This window comes from Didymosphaeria variabile, assembly GCF_027946475.1.
Source record: "Didymosphaeria variabile strain IMI 356815 chromosome Unknown scaffold_3, whole genome shotgun sequence".
Lineage (NCBI taxonomy): Eukaryota > Fungi > Ascomycota > Dothideomycetes > Pleosporales > Didymosphaeriaceae > Didymosphaeria > Didymosphaeria variabile.
In genome coordinates, this window is record NW_026611622.1 from 635,835 (window position 1) to 656,072 (window position 20,238).

Here is a 20,238-nt window from a genome sequence, read left to right on the forward strand (position 1 = left end):
TGTTCCTTATTTTAACATGCTTCCATCCTCTGAGCTAACCACATCCGACCGGCCTTCTCTACAACATGTTCACTTTGTTTCAGCAGACGCGCGCAACATCCCCTCGCGCTTCCAGCTTATCCCGCACGTGCTGTCTTGCTTGTTCTATCCGGACCCGGAGGCTGTGACACGGTATTACCGGACAGTCACCCGCCCACAATCCTCCGGACAGCCGTAATATCCACGTCAATGCGCATGAGCCGACACCTTTATCCTCACATCCACATTGCAACCGTAGCCACGTCGATGAGCTTAACGAAAGATGCATATCAATCTCGATAATTACCAATGCTAAACTATGCTATGCAGGAGATAAATGCAATTGACAAGAACGCCATCCATGACTACTGGCAACTATCACCTGAACGGCGGAGAAGTGATACTATGAAAATGGTGCGTCTGAAATACTTTTCGTTCGCGAATTAGACAAAAGGAACAGCGGCCAGCCACATTACCATAAGCGGAGAAGACAGTCAATTGCAAGCTTCGCTACTGAAGTATGCAAAAGATTTCTCCATTTGCCTTTTTCTTCGTCGCTAGTAATACCCCCCATCGGTGTATTTCACCGATGCCTGTCCACCTCCTCTGAAAAGCAGAAACTTCGCAAACACCGCTTCAACTCCAGAATAAATCTCCTTTCCAAAGGCCACTTGCAGTCTGCAATGTATAAAATAGGTGGTATCCGAGTCGTGACGCTTCATTAGGTATGAGTATGGAATACGAGTTCTCGAGAATATGAGGCCGAGCGCCGTGCAATATGCGGTTAGATAAAAAGGTGCATCCAATGATGATGTTGAAAAGGAATTAACATCCGCCCGCCTAGTTCGCTGCTACGCACCAGTGTCGGTGATAGACCCACGCGCTCTTCTGGCACTCTTTGCTGCAATACTTTGTGCGGCGGCAGCGGCGGCACTTGGCAAACTGTCGTGTGTACTCTTCCCACTTGCCACACTGGTAGTACGCGCACTGGCGGATGCCTCCTCGCGAATCGTCTTTCCTGCAGAGGTTCCGCATGACAACACTAGCCCAGTACTGCATGTCGGACGTGTGGTGTCGCACGGTGAACTTTTCCACAAGAGGAAAAATGTTGAAATCATCCGGCAATTCGTACTCTTCCAACTCTTCCTCGTCTTCTGCCATTGGCGTGGGGCTCGCCGTCTCGCCATCGAGTAACTGTAGGTCACTGCCAATCTTGAGTTTAGGAACCAAGTGCGATTGTTGGAAGTAGGAGCGCAAGTTGCAGTATTTTGAGACGTACGCTAGCAATTGCAGCGACATCAGAACGTCTTCGTCTCGCGGCATGGCGGCCAGCGCACCGGCTGTGGCGGTTCGGTCTTGGTTGTAGCGAGGGTACCATGGTGGAGGAGGGTTGGTGTTGACTACATTAATTGCAGGCTGGACCGGAGAGAAGCCACCAATGGGTGCAGTCGTCTGCGCTGTAGGGTTAATCAAACTTCCGTCCAAAGCAGGGCGGTGTGTGATGTTGAATGTTTCGTGGTTTTCGTCTGCAGCGTCGGATGGTGCAGCAATAGGCACTGGGGTAGCTCCTGCGTCCAACATCTCCGCGTTGTCGACAATGTCTGACATATTAATATCGTTGTTTTGAATGCCCACGATCGGCTCGTTCACAGCGGTACCAGCCGTTGTCGTTGCCTCGGGTGCAATGTCGTCTTGTTGTGCATCGAGATCAGACTCGCCAGACATGGACAGCTGGTGTCGGATGGAGGGGCGGCGTCGGACACGCGCAATAGCGGCGCGAGGGCTGCTTTGCCGCGCTTGTGCGGCACCTGGTGTAGTAGGAGATTCAGGTTGGGAAGTAATCTCCCCCTGCAACGCGGGAAGCATGGAGGGCAACCGATCCGCATCCCGCACGGGCCTTAGAGTAAAGGTCTCGGTTGTCTCCATTGTCGGCAGAGCAGACACTAGCGGCTGGCCGATGTTGCGTGGGTTGGTGCCGACAGCGCCAAACAACTGTCCTCTATTCTCATGGCTTCGATGATGGTGGTGATGTGGTGGGCGTCCGCGGGTGAAGGTGGTCCGCTCGGGCGGTGAGCTCAGAGAGAAGGCCGGCGTAGGGGTGATGTCGCCATTTTGTGACTCCAATGGCACTTGGTTGTGGTTGAAGGCTTGGGGTATCTCGATGGGAGGGGGTACGGCACGTCGTGTACGTTCAGCTCTGTGTCCTGAGCCAGATGCCATCTCGCCGGACCGAGAGGAGTGGTGACGGCTTGAGGTGCCGAGACGAGCGTTCCTTCGCAATTCTGCTTCTGCTCGCTCTCTGCACTTGTCCACTACCTTGATGTAATTGTCGAGGATGGTAGCGATGACAGGCACCATGTCGGCCTCGACCACACGTGTCCGGACATTCTCTGAGCCACGCACGCCAATGTTGAAGATGCACTGGAAGGCGAGGTTCCACTTCCACATGTCCATCATGTCCTTGCTCCTGCCCTCTTTGAGAATGCATATCAACCGTTCGATGCCGCCATCGACGGTGAGAATGTCGCGTATCCGCGCAGAGGATGTGGTGAGGTATGCGAGGTGGTTTAGAGAATTGATGAGGGGGAGGGTGGAGGTGCAGTCGAGGGCGCGGCGATCATACAGGGCGGTCGTGATGTTGACAGAGGCCTTGTTGGCATTCGGGATGGAGAAGTTGACTTCACGCATGGTTGCGGATCGGTGCCGTTGTGGACGAAGGCGGGCCGCAGCTCAGGCGATGAGATGGAACGGATGAGTCGAGGTAAAGGCGTTTCGATGGCCTGGCCGCGTGGGTGGATGAGCCCACAAGCAGTCGGACTCTTCCGATCAGGCCTTGTAGCAGTGCGGGGCCTCGAAAGGGGTGTCGAAATGGCTGGTCGTGGGAGATGAGGTGTTTGCTATGCGTTAGAGCGCAGGCCACGGCAGGAGCAATGCAGCGACGCTCGAGTCGTCCGACGAGCGTGACCAGGGTCTTGAGGCAGCGCGCAGGCGGCGGCGGTAGGCTCGCACTGGGCGAGAGCGGGGTGGGAAGGGCGTGTGCTATGTATGTTGTCGATGAAGCTGCTTGGGATGGATGGAGAGGAGAAGCACCAGTCGGCGGTGGGTGAGTGGAGTGGAGGTGGCGCCTAGCCGGTGGTGCTGGGTCTGGGCAGTGAGAGAAGCTAATTTCACCTTATCTGATGCGGAAACACCACTCAGACCACTCAGAACCCTGATGTCCGTCGGCGCGTTGACGGTGCTCACAGTCGTCCACCGCGCTGTGTAGTCTTGCAGGCAGACCTCTCTCGCGCTCTGCTCGTGCTGCGCTGCGGCGTCGGGCTCCAGCAATGCACAGCACTTCGCAGCTGACAAAGAGCCCATCGTGGCGCCTCTGAAACCCTGTCATGCCGATCCGGACTCGACGAGGCAAATTTGCTGCGCGGACGCGGACAGCCAGCTGAGCAGAGAATTGCAAGAGAATTCCTCATTAGCTGCAGGCAATGCATCCACCAGCGAGCCCCTCGACGCTACAGGAGGCCACGGCTGCGGGTAGACGCGCCGTCCGCGTGAACGTGCAGTCCACGGTAGCACGCATGCTATAGTACATAGCCGACCATGGCGTCGGGAAGGATCCCACCTTCACGAACTGTTCTGTTCGGCCCGTATTCTCCAGCCTGGAGCTACATGCGCTGCGCTCGTCGGCTCGTGGCTCCGACTAAATATAGGATCGATGGGGGGGATGGGGGTTACCTATGCCCGCCGTCGATTGGCTGCAGCTGCACCCGCGACGGTCACGACAAAAAATGTCGTCAAAGCGCTGTAGCGTTGCCGGCCCATTCCCCACGACAGGCATCGTAGGCGCTTTCAGCTGAATCTTCTAGTCGCACGCTGGCGAGCTTCCACTGCATGTCGCGCGCACACAGGGGCCTTTCACTGCAGCCACCGGCTTGCTTCGTGGTCATTTCTTCCAGTCTCTTCGAGCCGCTCCTCCCACCTGGACGTTCCATCCACGGTCGCAACTGCCCCAACACAACACACGCGAGACCTTGACTCAACCCGCCGCGACTCCTTACTCCATGGCTTGAACTAACGACATATTTTCATCTACATTGATTCCAAGTATACAGTACAACGGCCGATCGTGTGCGAGTTTTCCAAGGGGGTACCGCGTCTGACCACCCATCATGGCAACCCCAACAGAACCAGATAATGATCCAAAAGTGCTCGACTTCGCAGCAGCTTCGCCGCCCCAAGACACGCGCCGGCCCCGCTTCAGCGATGCTTCCGCGACCGAGACAATGCCGCGCCTCACAGTTAACACTGAGACTGAGTCGCAGAGTCGCGGACGGAGCTCCAGCCAACTCTCCGCAACAGCTGCTCGTGCCGATGGCAACAGCGTACTTTCGCCGACCCTCTCAATCGATTCGACCCTGCGACGACGGCCTACACGTTCAAACACTATCCGGCACTATCAGAGCCCTCACCACGCCGGCCGTCGCACATGGGAACAACCAGGTGCGGAACCTGGTGTCGACACGAAGAAGGAGCCGGAGGACAACTACAGCAATCTGAAGGCGGAATGCGATATCACCGTGGTGGATTTCTCCGACGAGGGCTACACCTGCATAGAGCTAGATAATGCTACACTAGAGGGGTTTCTACGGGATAAACCGAAAGACTCAACGGAGTGCCGCTGGATCAATGTCAACGGCTTGAGCTTTGATGTCATTCGGACACTTGGGAATTCTCACTCGCTGCACAGACTGGCGATCGAGGATCTAATGAATACACGAGGGCGGACCAAGGTGGATTGGTATTCAGATCAAGCGTTCTGTGAGTGGAAATTGGCAGGGTGCATCAAAGAACAGGACCTCGCGAACGTAATCCACTCTGCACTACCTCAGGATGCGCGGCCGACCGTACAGCTATTGATGCAGTGTCTTGCCAGCGTCATACGTCGAGTACACCCTGAGGCAACATGACGGATATGTTCAAGAGGAACTGCGGTGTTTTCGAGTCACCCACAATCTCTCTAGAGACGACATCGCTAACAGTGCACAGTGCTTTTGACTCTCTCGAAACTCGTTCGTCTCCCAGACGACGATTCGGACAGTGAATCGGACTCCGATGACGACGATTATACACACCCGCACGGTAGAAAACCGTCCTTTGTCGACCGGTTCAGAGGGCGATTCAACTCGCACAGCGACGAAGATTCCTCCTCAAACGGCCGCTCGTGGCGACATAAAGATCACGAGAAGGGCTACGACATGGATGGTCCACCCAGCTACCGCAAAAAAGGACAGCATGCTCCACAGATTCGAACACTGCAACGATACCGAGGTGGTCCCAATCTAGACAGGACCATCTACATGGAACAACACTCGTCTCTTACCAGCCGAAAGCTTGCCGTCAGCGTCGAACAAGTCAGCATATTCTTGTGCAAAGACAACACGGTAATCTCCTTTTTCGAGCATAGTGCACCCGAAATCGAAGAACCTATCATCAAACGTTTGAGCACCGAAGACACAATCCTCCGCCGCAGCGCAGACGGGAGCATGATTTGCCAAGCCATCATCGACGCCATCATTGATCTGGCGATCCCGGTCGTAGCTGCCTACGAAGACGCAATGGGTGAACTCGAACTCGATGTGCTTCGCGACCCTGATATTGGCCATTCGCAACAGCTTTATATTCTGACTTCGGAAATCGCTATTCTACGGAACACCATTCAGCCCATCGTTTCCCTCATCAACGCCCTCCGAGATCACAAATCTGATCCTGTCGCTACCGCTAGCTCCTTTAATGTCCCCACCCGCAAGACCATATCTTCGATCACAATGTCACCTCTTGCGCACACATACCTTGGCGATGTAGAAGATCACTGCATCATGATCACCGCATCGCTCGACCAGATGCGCCGAGCAGCAGACAATCTGATCGATCTCATTTTCAACATGATGGGTGCGTATCAGAACGAATCTATGAAGATCCTTACCGCCGTTACCATTTTCTTCCTTCCTCTCACCTTCTTGGTCGGTTATTTCGGGCAGAACTTTGAAAAATTTCCTGGCGTACAACAGCATAGTGATGAATTCTTTTGGATCATTGCAGTGCCCGTCATGGTAGCTACCATGGTGGTTTTGATGAGTCAGCGGATATGGCGACAGATCAAGAAGTGGAAGGTTGGGCTCAATCTGCGCGCGGCGAAAAAGAAGAATGGACCACTACTTGAGATGCGAAAAGGAGTACACAACGGTATTGGCATTGCTATGGGTCTGCAGAAGGAGCAACGACATCAGCGCAATAAGCACACTCCCCGTAGTAAGAGCGAGTTGAGGAAGAGACAGACGATGTACACGAAGGGTAATATCGGCTCGTTCTGAGCTGGAGGCGCCGCATTCGAGGACGAGGCAATACTAGACTTTAGACTTCCCCTTGGAGTACTTTGAGAGGGACCGCTGCCACCTCCAACCATTGATCCTTTCCTTGCGTAGATTATATTGAGATACCCTTACCTCGAAATGAGAGCATTTGTATAAACGTACTGTACCTGAGATGCGGCGGCGGGCTGAACAACGATGACGTGTGTTTGGATTCAGACGGCAGGAACAACCCAAGCTAGCTTATGGGCTTTTCTTCCCCTGTAAGCATCACCTCGCTCGTGTCATGAACCGATAGTACAATGCATCCAAACATCCAGACATACTCACCGTTCGCAAATCTTTCCTTCTGCCAGGTAACGATCAACTCATGCGACATACAGGTGCGGGTCCGTCCATACTACGCTCTGCGCGACAAGAATCGTTACTAGTATGGGCGTACTATGGCGCCAGGCGCCGTGCTGGAGCCTACAAGTGCGACGAACACTTCAACTCGAGGATTGCGCAGATGGTCCGGCATGCCAAAGACCACTGCTTCCGCCTTGCTCTGGAGATTTATCAAAGGCGCAATTTCGAAGAGTTGCCTGAGTATCATTCTAGCTCTTGCAACCTTCAGCGCGTGCCAGGCGCCATAGGAGCTCTTTCCACCTACACACACTGCCACGCGTCTCAACAGGACACTTATCTTGGTCGACATCTTCCGAACTAGTCTAATGGACATTACACAACATGCAACGTACAGCTTAAGGTCAGCTTCTCCTCGATTTTTGCCCAATGGGCATGCCGCCGTCAAGTACGACGACGCTGCATGGCGCTTCCGGTCAATCAACCCCTGGCTCAGCTCGTTGTTGGCCCCCAAACAAGGCTGATGGATGCAACCATTGCCTAACATTATTAAAGCCCGCGACGCTGCTTCGATTCGATATGCTCATCTTCTATGTCTTTCTCACGAGCACCTCGCTGTTGATATTTCAGCCGATTTCTTCACCCAAGCCCCAGTTTTAGTCAAGTTATTTGCTGTACAAGCATCTTGCCACCTCATCCAGGCGAAGTGGACGCAGCTCGCCAACATGCAGGGCGCAAAACAGGTAGACAATCCTAATTTCGAGCGAATATACTGGGAAAAGGCGAGAAGAAGCTTCAAGGAAGGGAGAAAAGACAAGGATGATGAGAAAAAGTTGGACGAATTCCTAAAAGAACGTTCCACGCCGCAAGAGACCAGAGAGCTCTGCAAGTCGACTCAAAAGAAGGCGGGAAATGAATATTCGCCTTCGCTAGGAGGCATCCTGGAGAAGATTGACATTGCAATGTCGTTTGGCGATCTGGCTGTCAAGAGCGCGCCTGAGTCCGTGGGCTTAGCTTGGATGGGCATCAGACTGTGTCTGCACGCCGTGGCAGATGATTTCGCAACTTTCAACATCTTCGGTCAGTTTCCGATGACATATGGGAGTTGAGTCAAGGCTCTGACCACCTCTAGGGGCCGCTTGTTCGGATATCATTGGCATCATGATTTCCTGTGCTGTATTTGGAAAGATGTATGGACCTTCGCGAGGCATCGATTCTTTTCAAGAGTTTCAAAAGATACAATCCCAAGTCACTGATCGAATTCCATTCATATATACTGAGATCCTGGATTTCTCGTTCTCGGTGAAGAAGTATATGGGTCGCAACAAAGCCGGTAGGCAATCTACGTTTCTTTTAGTTAGCTGTTGATATCCTCTAAACATCAAGCTGACCGGATTTAGCTCGGTGGGCCAAAGGCGTGGTTATCAGCGCTTCGGCGAAATTTGGCATGAAGATCCAAGCCATCAAGGAACACGATATGGCCATGGCAGAGTTCGCACGGAGAGCCCACGAGCAGCTGTCAGATCATTACCTGCACACTGCTCATGACAAGCAGCAAGAAATGCGCGGATCTCTAGACGAGATTCGAGACAAGCTCAACCATTCTGCGAAGTTGGACGAAGCCTACAGACAACAAGTACGCCTTTTGATAGAAGAGCTGGGCAAAAGAAAAGAGATGACACCTCACGATGTATCAATGAAGAACTTTAATGAAAACGTGAAAGCATTGGACGCTATCAGTGACCAGCAGGGCATTTACAACGCCAAGTTGAAACGAAGGTCTCCACCAGAGACATGTACATGGATCTTCGGCAATGAAGCGTTCAAGGCTTGGTTTGAGTCCGAGAAGAGCGATATGTTGTGGGTATCTGGCGGTGGTGGGTTCGGCAAGAGCATTTTGATGGCCGCAGTTGTGAAAGAGCTTCATGTGCGGAGCCAAGACAAAGGTGCACTCGTTCAGTACTTTTTCTGCAATGCCGGTGACGACACTACCAAAAGGACCGAACGGATCTTAAAGCACCTTCTCTACCAGATCTACCAGCTCGTTTCTCAGCATCCTACCGAGACGATCGAAAAGTCAAACAAACTTGTCTCGAGTTATCTGAAGGCAAGCAAGAGCACAAAGTCTGGCCAAGGCGAGTCTAAAAAGGAGAATGTCACCTTCGGAGATGCTTTCCGAGGGATCGTTGTTCTGCTTGGACAGCCTGCTTACATCATTGTGGATGCCCTGGATGAATGCACGGATCGTTCCGAAGGCTTGGTAGCCTCCCTACGAGAACTGGTTGAAGAAGCGCTTCCGATGATTAAAGTGGTGGTCTGTAGTCGACCCGAGGTTGAGGGCCTCGATCAGATTTCGACTATCAAGGTAGAAGGCAACAATGGTCCTGATATCAAGCTAAATGCCGAGACTGAGCTCGCCAGGCTTCCTAGCTTCACAGCCCATGAGCGGGAACTTGCAACCGACAAAATCGTCGAGAAGGCTGGCAGCTACTTTCGATATGTTGACCTCGCCATTGGGTTCCTCAAACAGCCGTGGCAACGACCATTGAAGAAACACCTCGAACAGCTACCAGAAGGACTCGAAGCGTTTTACGAGCAGATCATCAAGAAAACAGACCCTGCTTATCTAGATCTGCTCAAAACTTGTCTCACTTGGGCTATCCTAGCAGATGGCAAAGTCCACGTCGCCGAGGTTACAGACGTTTACAGTCGCGCCTATATGATGGAAGACGAAGACGCGCAACAAGTTCAGGAGCTGGGTCCAGATTTTGAATCCCCGACATCTTCTGAAAAAGAAAAGGCCTCCGATCAACTATTCGTTGCCCAAATTCGGACTGCTGGATCCGCTCTGCTCGATGTGGACAACAAGTCGAAAGTCATCCAACTCAGGCACAACACTGTGGCCGATCATTTCTTAAAAGCACCTTCGCATTCAACTGTAGCCGAGAAGATTAACGATTCCGCCAGCCACTGTGAGACTTGTCGCAAGGCGGGGAAGACTGCAGACAAGTTCATTGTTACGGAAAAGCAAGGCCATTTAGCCATTGCTACTGCCATCCTCAAACATCTCACAAATGAGACTTTCCGGCGAAGGCACCTTGTACTTCTCGAGCGAATTGAGCTTAAACGCAGATTTGAGGGCCAACCCGATGGTTATGTACAGGACGAAGAAATCCAGGAGGACCTGGAAAATGAGAAAAGCGAAAAGGAAATTGACGCAGATATGCCGATGAAGCCTCCTCATGCTGTTCATCTCGCCTCACACGAGCATGACGACGGTTCAGATGTCAACGAGCCTAAACAGGACCGGCCTGCATCAGTCGAGGGCTCAGCATCAGAGAGCAACGTCACTTCTGAGGAAGCAGGCGAAAGCTCTGCAGACACCTCTTCAGTTAAACCAGAGGATGACGCCGCTTCAGATGCTGCGTCTGAAGACAGTGACGACGTGGCAGACATCGACTACATGTACTCTTCTACGGAAGATGATGGTGCGCAGCTCTATCGGTACGAGGTCACTTACTGTGCACATCATCTCAGGCGAGTAGAAGAGCTGTTTGAAACAGAAGATCGTACGAGCCCTGAATGGTGGGAGTTTGAGGCTCTAAGGACTACATTCTTTCAAGACGGTTCGCCCTACTTTCGCAGCTGGGTGAACCTTCTGAATCAGATCCGCTACGGTGAACTCAGCTGGATCGACGATGTTCATACCATTCATCCGATACATGTGGCAGCCTCGAACCGGCTGACGAGTTTGGTAAAGCAACTTCTGAGAGATGGTGCAGACCTGACGCGACTGACTGACGAGGGTTACACCCCACTGGATTTTGCGATTGAGTATTATGCTGGAGCTCAGAAAGACCTTGACAACTGGTACGCCAACAGCATAGAGTTATTCAAAGTACTCCTGGAAGCTGGCGCTAATGTCAACGCTATTTCTATTCGTATGTCCCGCGCGCCTTTCTACCAGTTGTTCTACTACAACCCTAGCTTGGAAGTCGTCCAGTTGTTTTTGGACCATGGAGCCGACCTTCACAAACAGGCAAGTGATTCGAGATCAAGCATACTCCATGTTTTTTGTTCAGTGTGCGACAACGCGGATGTGCTCAGAGAGTTGCTCCGCCGCGGTGCCAAATTGGACGCAGTGGATCAAGCGAAAGAGACGCCGTTACATTCTCTCATGCAAAGATTCGAGGGTGTACCAGTGGAGCTTGTCGAGATCCTCATAGAGGCCGGAGCTAATGTCAGTGATGAAGATGATCTCTCTCAACGTAAGTGTACTAGCAACATCCATCGCAGCATCACTGACATTAGCAGAACCACTCCGAGAGCTCTGTGTGTTTAACGGCTCGTCGGAGGCTGCAGAGCTCCTCATAAAAGCGGGAGCTGATGTTCTCGACGAGGACTTGTCTCGTCAAACAGCTTTGCATATTGCCGCTGAGAACGGACACGTCGACATCGTGAGGCTACTCATCGAAAAGAGAGCAAAGATAGACGCCATGGATGACAGAGGCTGCACACCTCTTTACAAGGCATGTGGAGCAAAATCGGACGACTCCGCTCTTTACATGATCCATCACGCCGAGGATATCAACAAGAGGGCGAACAACGGCAAGACCCCTCTCCAGAAGGCTGCTGCAAGGGGTCATCGCAAGATAGTAGAGGCTATCTTCGAGAAATGCAATCGCGATGTAGCTGTACTCACCAACAAAGACAATAGGGAACGCACGCCTCTTCACGCTGCAGCTCAATACGGACGGAAAGACGTTGTTGAGTACCTACTCCAGCAAGGAGTCTCTGTGACAGTCCAAGACAACAATGGGAAGACCCCGCTTCGAGCATGCTTTGACGATTGGAGCGAAGCCAGGACAACGGATTACGAAGCTATTTGCGTGCTTCTACTCGGAACCGCCCAAATTACGGAGCTTGATGCTGGTCTTCTGCATGTAGCAGCTGCGCGAGGTTCTCTGCTTGTCGTCAAAGAACTTATGAATCGGGGCGCCGATCCGCTAGCTCAAGACGAGCATGGCTGGACGTCGATTCAGATCGCTCAGCAGTTCCGGAAAGAAGAAGCTGTAGACTTGCTCTCCACGACACGTGCGGTCACCGGCTTTCCGCCGAGCGAACTGAGGAACACGTTGCCCAAGCTCTTTCAGCTGTCTGATGATCGACTCGAGGTCAAGAATAGCTCAATACGTATGCGTAAGCCCTTGATCCAAATTTTCATACTGACCTGCTTCCAGAGAATCTAGAAAGTGGAGCGATACTCGCGCAACACCCGGTCCCTGCGGGTGCCTCTAGTTTCTATTTTGAAATCGTGATCGATGCTTCATTACGTAAAGACAATGAGACAACGGAACCGTATGTAATGACAATGCCTTTTTTCGTGAATCAAGTCTGATCCTTCCGCAGTGACGTCGCTCTGGGTTTGTGTGTACAGCCTTCCAAGTCTATTCGAGGCTGGTTTCCAGGCTACCCATGGCGTGGTATCACCGCATAGGCATACCACGGTTATGATGGGCAGTTGTGGTCCTGTTCATCTGGCAGAGCCTCAACAGACCTTGTCCGATACGGCCATGAGGACGTCATCGGTTGCGGACTTGACGTCCGCAGAGACAAGATATTCTTCACTAAGAACGGCGAATTGTTCGAGCTCGAGAAACTCGCGAAGCTTACTCACTATGCCTTCACGGGCGTCACTGGACGGCTGTACCCAGTCATCGGCATATCAAACCCTGGAGTCAAGGTAAAGGTCAACTTCGGGAACGATACGACGTCTATGCCATTCGCCTGGAAGCCTGGAAATGAGGCGGATAACGGGACCGCGCTGGTGAATGAAAAGGAAGAATCGCTAGCACGCAAGCCTCTCCTGAGAAGACGTACCACGCAAGCCGTGATTGGTGCAAGGGAGGGTGAGGATACAGTGGCCGGTGCTGCGACTTCTCCTGCGATTGTCGCTCCAGCTGGCCCGATCGAGGCGACCGCTAAAACTTAGGGACTTGCGCATGGCTTTGCAGTAATGATAGTGTTTTCGTACTCAAGTTAGGCACTTTGTAATCTCCACGATTCGGCTTAATGCTTCTTCCTCTTGGAGAGAACTGACCTGGGGAAAATTTGATGATGGACTCTCTACGGACTAAGGACTATATTTATCGACCTTCTACTTACGATAGAGACATTACTGAGATGCTTTGAAGGCCAGGTAACTCAAAAGGAACAGGTGGAGTTATGTTCAACTTTTACCCCTCGGGTTTACGAGCGCATCCGAATCCTCTATTTCACCGTCGATGGCCATCTCTTGTCCAAAATTGAAAATCATTCACTGCAGCTTGAAAAAGCCCCGCCAGAGTCCCTTCGACGTGAAGATTCCCTCGGGATCGACCTCATTCTGGATCTCAATCAGTTGCTGCCTATTCTCCTCCCCATATCCTGCAAACGGATCCTGGTCGAACTTGGCGTAGTTGACATAGACGTATGGATGATCTGCGTCGTTAGCAACCGCTGCTGCTTGGATCCGGCTAATCACTCGATCAGAAAAGTCGTTCATGGTGCTATCGTCTGCTGCGTCCGACCAAATCAGCGAAAGCAGGCTGACTGTCAAGTCGTCAGTAAATGTAAGGACATATGCTGCTTTTAGATCTTACTGATCAGAGGCGAGTCCTCGTCGATGCCAAGGGCATTGCCTCCTCGCTCTTTCATCGCTACCATTGCGGCCTTCGGAATGGGATATACGATGAGGAATGGAACCAATCCTGTGACGTTGCGAACACTCTGAATTTCTTCTCTGAAAATTTGGACGGCCCTCTTACTAACTTCGAGGGATGGGTAGTAGGTGATCGTGGTGAAAAGGTGGCTGATTTACGGTAAGCAATGGAGTCCTAGTGTGGATTCCCACAACGTACCGATCGACTCCGTTGAAGGGGGCCGAGGCAGACAGATTTGCAAGACTGTCAATGCTAGTGGTAGTCGCCACAGACGCAATTTGGTTCACTCCATCGTACACAGACGGATGTAAAATGGCCTGAGCATATTTCGCTCTAGCAACTGTCGAAAAGCTGTTCGATGCTTGACTATAACTGTCAAAATATTCGAACTCCATATCTGGATCGTCGATTTCAGTGAAGAGCCTTTGAGCCTCTTCTAGAACCGCGTCTGTGTTGTTTGCAGAAAACGTCCACTGCCCAGAAAATAGCGGACCCTGTGGAAACACTCGTACCGTGAAGGTAGTCACAATACCGAAGTTGTTCGCACCACCTCTAAGTGCCCAATATAAAGATGGGTGGGAATGTTGAGATACAGTCACAATAGACGAATTGGCGAGAACGACCTGGACACCGCTTCAGTCACTACAAAACTGCTGTGAGGATGTTGACGCATACCTCGTACTCATAGACGTTGTCCAAAGCCCAGCCCCACCTTGGGGACAACGCTGAAGTCCCACCACCTAGAGTAAACCCACCAATTCCGACACTGCCCACCCTGCCACCAACAAAACCCAAGTTGTAAGGGCCCAGCGCCGCATAGACTTGTTGAGAATCGGCACCTCCACCAATAGCCGCTGCAGTGCGGTTCTCGTTTACCGTCACATGGTTCATCCTCCCCAGATCAACTGTAACTCCGCCCACAGAGTTCGAGTCATCCTCGTGCCGAGAATGCCCTCCACACTTGACTGCGAACCTGCAACTGTTCTGAACGAGAGTCCTCATAATGCTCGAGACATTTGCCGCGCTTGATGGCTCGACGCGGCACGCAGGACGGACGTCCTGTTGCCTGGCGTCCCAGAAAGTAATGTTGTCACCCTCAGGATAGTGTAAAGCGGTGCCGAATGTAGCGGCGAGCTGTTCGCACTGTCGGAATATCAGTACAACGTTGAATGGAAGATGGGAGGAGAGTTTCTTACTGCTTGATGACAGTTGAGAGGAACGGTGGGGTCGGAGTCGGAGACAGCACGAGCTCCTTGGGCGCTCTTCAAGTTACCCAATGCATTGGCTGATGTACTCATGCCAAAGAGGCTGAGTGTCAGGACAACGGGCCACAGCATGCTTGTTGCTTTTCTCAGAAACGAAGGAAGCGCGAAGACAACGGGAAATGGGCGTAGTAAGACGGTCCAACGAACGCATTGCGAATCTTAAGTAGGATATGCTACATGGTAACACATCCGAATTATATCGGTCCCTTTGATAATTCCATTCTTTGGAAGACCAATCTAAGTCAGAGGTCACCTGCCAAGGTTTTCGAAGTACGCAAGTGTTGTGATGGCTGTGGGGCTGCAATCAACATAGATGCACTGCCACAATTTTTCGTTAGAACTTGATTGTTGATTAGTGATCATTATCTTCCCCTACCTAACCATGGACTATCTACAATTCTTCTTATCTGCGGGCTTTGTGGTAAATCCGTTTCTTTTAACTCCGTGCACGGAAGGGATAGTTACCTGAATAGGAAATTCACAGCCGCGAACCTTGGAGTTCATGAGATTGGTTTACGCAGTCACGCGGTGGGGACATGGGAATCGTAGCATAATCAACAGAGAGGTGATGGGATTTGGTTCGATTTAGGAATGTAGCGGTCCTGAGTTGTGAAAGTTTGGGATAGTTGACAAAGTAAACATGCACAAGGAAAACGTCATGATCTATGCCATAGTGTATGGATGAGTAGCCTATTAGGATTAACAGTGATGTCACGTTCTGAAACCCATTTGAGGCTCTGTCCTGATTAACTCGCTAGCAGCTAAGGACCATTGTACCGAGCTTAATGCGCTTTGAAAACTGGTTAATTGAACCTGGGAGCTCGCAATTTCGCTCCAGATCACCGGTTTCCACTGTTTCGCCACCAACAAGTCATATCAAAGCTATTCCCATAAACGTTGCCTAATAGCACGTGATCAGAGTGCCGAAAGAAGACATCTGTTTCGCCAAGAAAGTGACGCTCAGTTCATGCTCTTACGGCACTGATCGTCCTGTGGACGCGTCACGGAGCTTCCGGGCAACGGCAAAAAGGACAAGCTAGACGGAATGGAAGGTGAAGCGACCCATTGAGTAAGGTGTTCGCGTAACGGAGAGTGCTCAATCTTTGGAAAGGTTTTTCAGGGCTTTCCGCAGGAGGCCAAGCAATGCGGAGTGGAATTGCAAGTTTTAGATAGCATTGACGTCGTCGGATGCACATAGACGCTTGACCTAAGGCTCAAGCACATAAACAACAACGACCTCACAAATTTTACAATGAAAAATCGTTTGATGAAAACGTTGTCATTTTGTTGACTCTTCGCGGGATAGTTGCCTGGCTCAACCCGATGGCAGCTTAGGAATTTCATGCAAGCAATTTACTGCTTCGCAGATTGGTAGTTGTCCACAGGAGCTTCATGCTTCACCTTCTGCCACAGCTCATTGATGCCCTCTACAGCTTTCTGGCTCAATGGACCCTTATCGCAAAACAGCAAAGTCTCTTCCAGCTGTGCCAATCTGCTAGCCCCTATCACGATTCCGTCTCCTTCTTCGGCACTAAGGGAGCTGCTGTAAACTACCCATCTGTACGCCAATTCGGCCTTTGAAATGCCCTCGTCCGTTGCAATCCGCTCCCAGTCCTCGAGCCCATCCAACAGTACGTCCTTCACGTACATCTTGTGATACAGCCCATACATTTGATTCGGACTAAACCGTGTCTCACCACTTCCAATCTGGGCACGATCCTTGGTAAGAAAACCGCCAGCGATAGGGGAATAAGCTAGAAAGGCAATGCTGAGCTTCCGAAGGAGAGGGAGAAGCCGTTCCTCTGATGACCGCGCAATGGCGGAATAGTTGCCCTGGTAAACAGTTGGTAGAACGTAGTTCTTTTCTTTGCACACATTGTACACTTGTTGTACATCTTCGGGTGGGAAGTTGGAAACGCCGAACCGACGAAAGTTGCCAGCTCGATAAGCAGCGTTCACGCCTGCCAGAGTCTCTTCGATTGGTGTGTTGTACACGGGTGCATGTAGATAGAAGATGTCGACCTGTGGAACTTTCAGTCTGTCCAGACTCGCCTTCGCGGCTGAAACGATGCCCGCTGTGCTGTTCGCATCCTTCTCACGAGCCCACCCCCCACGCCATTTCGTGTCGATGAGAAAGCCGTGTGTAATGCCTGCCTCAAGCGCGCCGAGCTTGCTCTCTGACCCGTTGTAAGCCTGCGCGCAGTCAAGCTTGTTGTGGCCGTGCTTCTTCAGAAGATCAAAGGCTTCGAGAAGGTTCGAATCCGACTGGCCCCAAAAACTCGTAGGGTCACCGAAGTTGGCCGTGCCCATAACAATCTGGACTCTCTTGTTGCTCTCCATTGTGTAATGATAGATTCTCTTCAGATTCAGTGTTGATATTGCGGTGCCGAGCTTTCTTAGGCTCCTTGCGTAGATATACTACCATGATAACTTCAAACGCTGTTCCACACAGGATCGAGCCGAAATCTTGAAAAGTCGGAATGGTGTCCTGGTGCCGCTGATACTGGGGATAGGAGTTAACTCCGAAAAAATAAGGTTATTCTTCGGAGCGGAAAAGCCGCAGCTTAGCGCAATGCTTGAATGTACCGTCATATTCTAGACTCGGTCCGAATAAGCCAATGGAACTTGCCCTTCCCAATGTTCTTGAGGCGGCGCTGCAATTCTGCTGTGTGTTGGTCATGAGAGGAGGAAACGGCCTTTCCGTGGTACCACCGCGATTCTGCGTGAGCTCCTTGTTAGCAGATCGCTCTAGCGTGAAAACTCATGACACTCATTTCTAGAGATCCATGATAAGATCCACATGAAATTATGGTGTACAATACACTGACACGCTATAGTTCAGCCTCTTATCATGGCGGCAACACTGATGACCTCACAGTATTTGCGTCGTGTTAGCCAAGACGTGGATCCTCGGCCTTCAGCTCACTATCTCCAAACCCCGCCTGCTATCCTAGAAAAAACCCCAGCTGAAGTGAAGCCGAACTCTTAGCACCGATCGAGTACAAAGCCAAGGCTCACTAGTATAGCCTTTTATTTCTCCTTGAAGCTTCGCATTTTCATACATTAAGAACCCACTCATCATCAAACCGAAGAAGGCTGCATCTATTCCTACATCCGTTCACAATTCTATTAGCCACCAACCATGGCGACCTCTCCCGATTCAAACTTGAAGGTTGTCTTTGGCGCAATGACAATCGGCGCGCCTGGTAGGTTTGGGTCAGCCTGAACAAAAGTACGCCTGAGGCTAATGAATTATAAGGGACCCTCGGCGCTCGAGTACATTCACAAGATGATGCAAATGCCATTTTCGACATTTTCCAAAATCATGGACATACAGAAGTGGACACTGCTCGCCTTTATGGCGCGGGTTCTTCCGAAGAGATGCTAGCGAATGGCGACTGGCAGAAGCGCGGTCTTGTGATGGGGACGAAGCTTTACCCGAATTATCATTCGGCTATCCCATCAGGCGAAAGATATACGCACAAGCCGGAAGATGTCCGCCGAGGGCTTATCAAAAGTCTTAAGGCGCTCAAATGCGACAAGGTCGATCTTTTTTATCTCCATGGCCCGGATAGGAACACCCCATTCGAGGATACTCTGCGTGAAGTGAACAAACTGTATGAGGAGGGCTTTTTCAACCGCTGGGGCATCAGCAACTATTATTCTTGGGAGGTCGCTAGCATGGTCGAGATCTGCATCAGAAACAAGTGGGTTAAGCCGACTGTCTACCAGGGCGTTTACAATGCGCTGCAGCGTAACATTGAGGCCGAACTCGTCCCCTGTCTTCACCACTATGGACTTTCCATCTACGCATTCCAGCCTCTCGCCGGTGGGTTCCTGACCGGAAGATATGAGCGCAATCAGAGCGAATTTGAGGCTGGCTCTCGATTCGACCCCCAGCACTGGCAAGGAACGCTCCACCAGGGCCGTTACTGGAACGATTCGTACTTTGACGCCCTAGACATTATCCGCAAGGCTGGAGTGGAGCACAAGTTGACAGTAGCGGAGATCTCTCTAAGATGGTTGAAGCATCACTCGTCACTTAGCCAATCGCTGGGTGATGCAATTATCGTGGGTGCGAGCAGCACGAAGCATCTCGAGCAGAATCTGGTAGATTTGGAGCAGGGTCCGCTACCGGATGAAGTCATCAACGCTCTGGAGTCTGCTTGGATGAAGGCTAAGGCAGTGGCACCCAAGTACTGGCACTGAGAACTTCTCTCGGTGTCGCTAGACCGTTGACACTCGAAGATCGACGGTCTTCTTCGCAGAAAGCAGAGAAGAGAGATCGATCCACATTTGAAGACGGCTTTTGATATACCGGACGGCTCTTCGGTGTGTGTCAGAATTAAAATGCGAGGTGGATGGGGTGGTAGGTCTCGAATAGCATATTTTATTCACTTGTCCAATACCACAAAGACATCCAGCTAATGTTTATCCAAATTTGATCATGTTTCGTCCCCAGACAGCAGTGGCTCTCTATTGCTCGCTCGTTTCTACTAGACGCTTTGTTCCGATGGTTCATCATGCTTAGGGCTGGTTGTATGGTTGACAGTTGACCATGTGTCATCGCGCTCGTTTCATTCCAAAAGTGAGAGCGTCGAAATATCTCTACAAGCAAGGCAGGAAACGCCTGAAATGTCACAAATGGAAGCATGCGGCTGCGTTCACGAAGGCCTTCCACCTGTCTTTGTTAGAGGTCACATTTCACGTGTTGGGCAACGCATGATTACCAATTTCACTTTGCGCACTCGCCAAGTCTGTATTTGCGTCCACCCTGGGTATGTGAAAGCTCAATTGATGATTCGCCAAGAATGTGCTGAAACAAAAAGTTTCTTTCCGAAGCGGAAGATAATAACATGGCTCTGATCCATTGAAAACATTAATAACTACGATGACGATCTTGGGCTGTTTGGTTAGTCGCCGAACAGTGAGACAATGTGGCCCTTAGTGTGGGTACACGCCGAGTATGGACCCGGTCAAAGCCTCTCTTCACGCCGATCTCACGGAGTTAATTGTCGGTTCGAAAGTGTACCGTAGACTTTTTCAACTACCAGCTGAGCTTAATTAGGAGGTTCACTAATCACTTCACGCCATCCTTCCCTGGGCCCGCTTTTACGCTCTTTACCATTATCTGATTAGGCCGCTTATTAGTAGACCTGCCGTTGATTGCAAAAGTCTACAGTATGGGTACATCGTGTAAACTTCGGGGGCTTGGGTACGTGGCAGGGTTTCTCGAATATGTTGCGCGTCTGTCGGGAAACTCCAAGATTAAAGTGCACCGACGTACCGCCGAACAAGTCTGCTCGTCCCAAAGAAGGGATACGGAGAAAAGCACTGAATAGGGAGACTAAAGCTTTTCAGATAGTTCTTTGGCACGGAATTATCGCAGTTAAAGCCGTCCAAGGTGACATGCCAAGCGAAAGGTAGGTAGCGTACACAAACATGTGCTTTGGTCCCAACTCGAGCCTTCTTCTTCAACGACGAAATTCGTTGCCAACGTCTCTTCGGGAATGTCAATGCATCATCATCGTTTGATAATTCTGTATA

General features: G+C 51.2%; 6 protein-coding genes across 6 annotated transcripts; 3 read left to right on the forward strand and 3 right to left on the reverse strand.

Annotated features, from left to right (window-relative positions):
• Positions 1-858: 858 nt before the first annotated feature.
• N0V89_003557 (uncharacterized protein) lies at positions 859-2,706 on the reverse strand (the record flags this gene model as incomplete). The annotated part of the gene is made up of 1 exon (XM_056212358.1): positions 859-2,706. One exon carries the CDS (start codon positions 2,704-2,706, stop codon positions 859-861), a length of 1,848 nt encoding a protein of 615 aa, XP_056072666.1.
• A 1,475-nt stretch (positions 2,707-4,181) lies between these two features.
• On the forward strand, positions 4,182-6,383 carry N0V89_003558 (uncharacterized protein; the record flags this gene model as incomplete). Its single annotated transcript, XM_056212359.1, has 2 exons — positions 4,182-4,830; positions 5,059-6,383. The coding sequence occupies 2 exons, from the start codon at positions 4,182-4,184 to the stop codon at positions 6,381-6,383; spliced, it is 1,974 nt and encodes a 657-aa protein (XP_056072667.1).
• Positions 6,384-7,450: 1,067 nt separating this feature from the next.
• Positions 7,451-12,717, forward strand: N0V89_003559 (uncharacterized protein; the record flags this gene model as incomplete). Its single annotated transcript, XM_056212360.1, has 6 exons — positions 7,451-7,805; positions 7,858-8,058; positions 8,126-10,993; positions 11,040-11,924; positions 11,975-12,083; positions 12,270-12,717. 6 exons carry the CDS (start codon positions 7,451-7,453, stop codon positions 12,715-12,717), a joined length of 4,866 nt encoding a protein of 1,621 aa, XP_056072668.1.
• A 324-nt stretch (positions 12,718-13,041) lies between these two features.
• On the reverse strand, positions 13,042-14,724 carry N0V89_003560 (uncharacterized protein; the record flags this gene model as incomplete). Its single annotated transcript, XM_056212361.1, has 5 exons — positions 13,042-13,316; positions 13,367-13,575; positions 13,625-14,049; positions 14,102-14,569; positions 14,623-14,724. The coding sequence occupies 5 exons, from the start codon at positions 14,722-14,724 to the stop codon at positions 13,042-13,044; spliced, it is 1,479 nt and encodes a 492-aa protein (XP_056072669.1).
• Positions 14,725-16,044: 1,320 nt separating this feature from the next.
• N0V89_003561 (uncharacterized protein) lies at positions 16,045-17,031 on the reverse strand (the record flags this gene model as incomplete). The annotated part of the gene is made up of 1 exon (XM_056212362.1): positions 16,045-17,031. One exon carries the CDS (start codon positions 17,029-17,031, stop codon positions 16,045-16,047), a length of 987 nt encoding a protein of 328 aa, XP_056072670.1.
• An 802-nt stretch (positions 17,032-17,833) lies between these two features.
• N0V89_003562 (uncharacterized protein) lies at positions 17,834-18,900 on the forward strand (the record flags this gene model as incomplete). The annotated part of the gene is made up of 2 exons (XM_056212363.1): positions 17,834-17,897; positions 17,981-18,900. 2 exons carry the CDS (start codon positions 17,834-17,836, stop codon positions 18,898-18,900), a joined length of 984 nt encoding a protein of 327 aa, XP_056072671.1.
• Between the last annotated feature and the right edge of the window lie 1,338 nt (positions 18,901-20,238).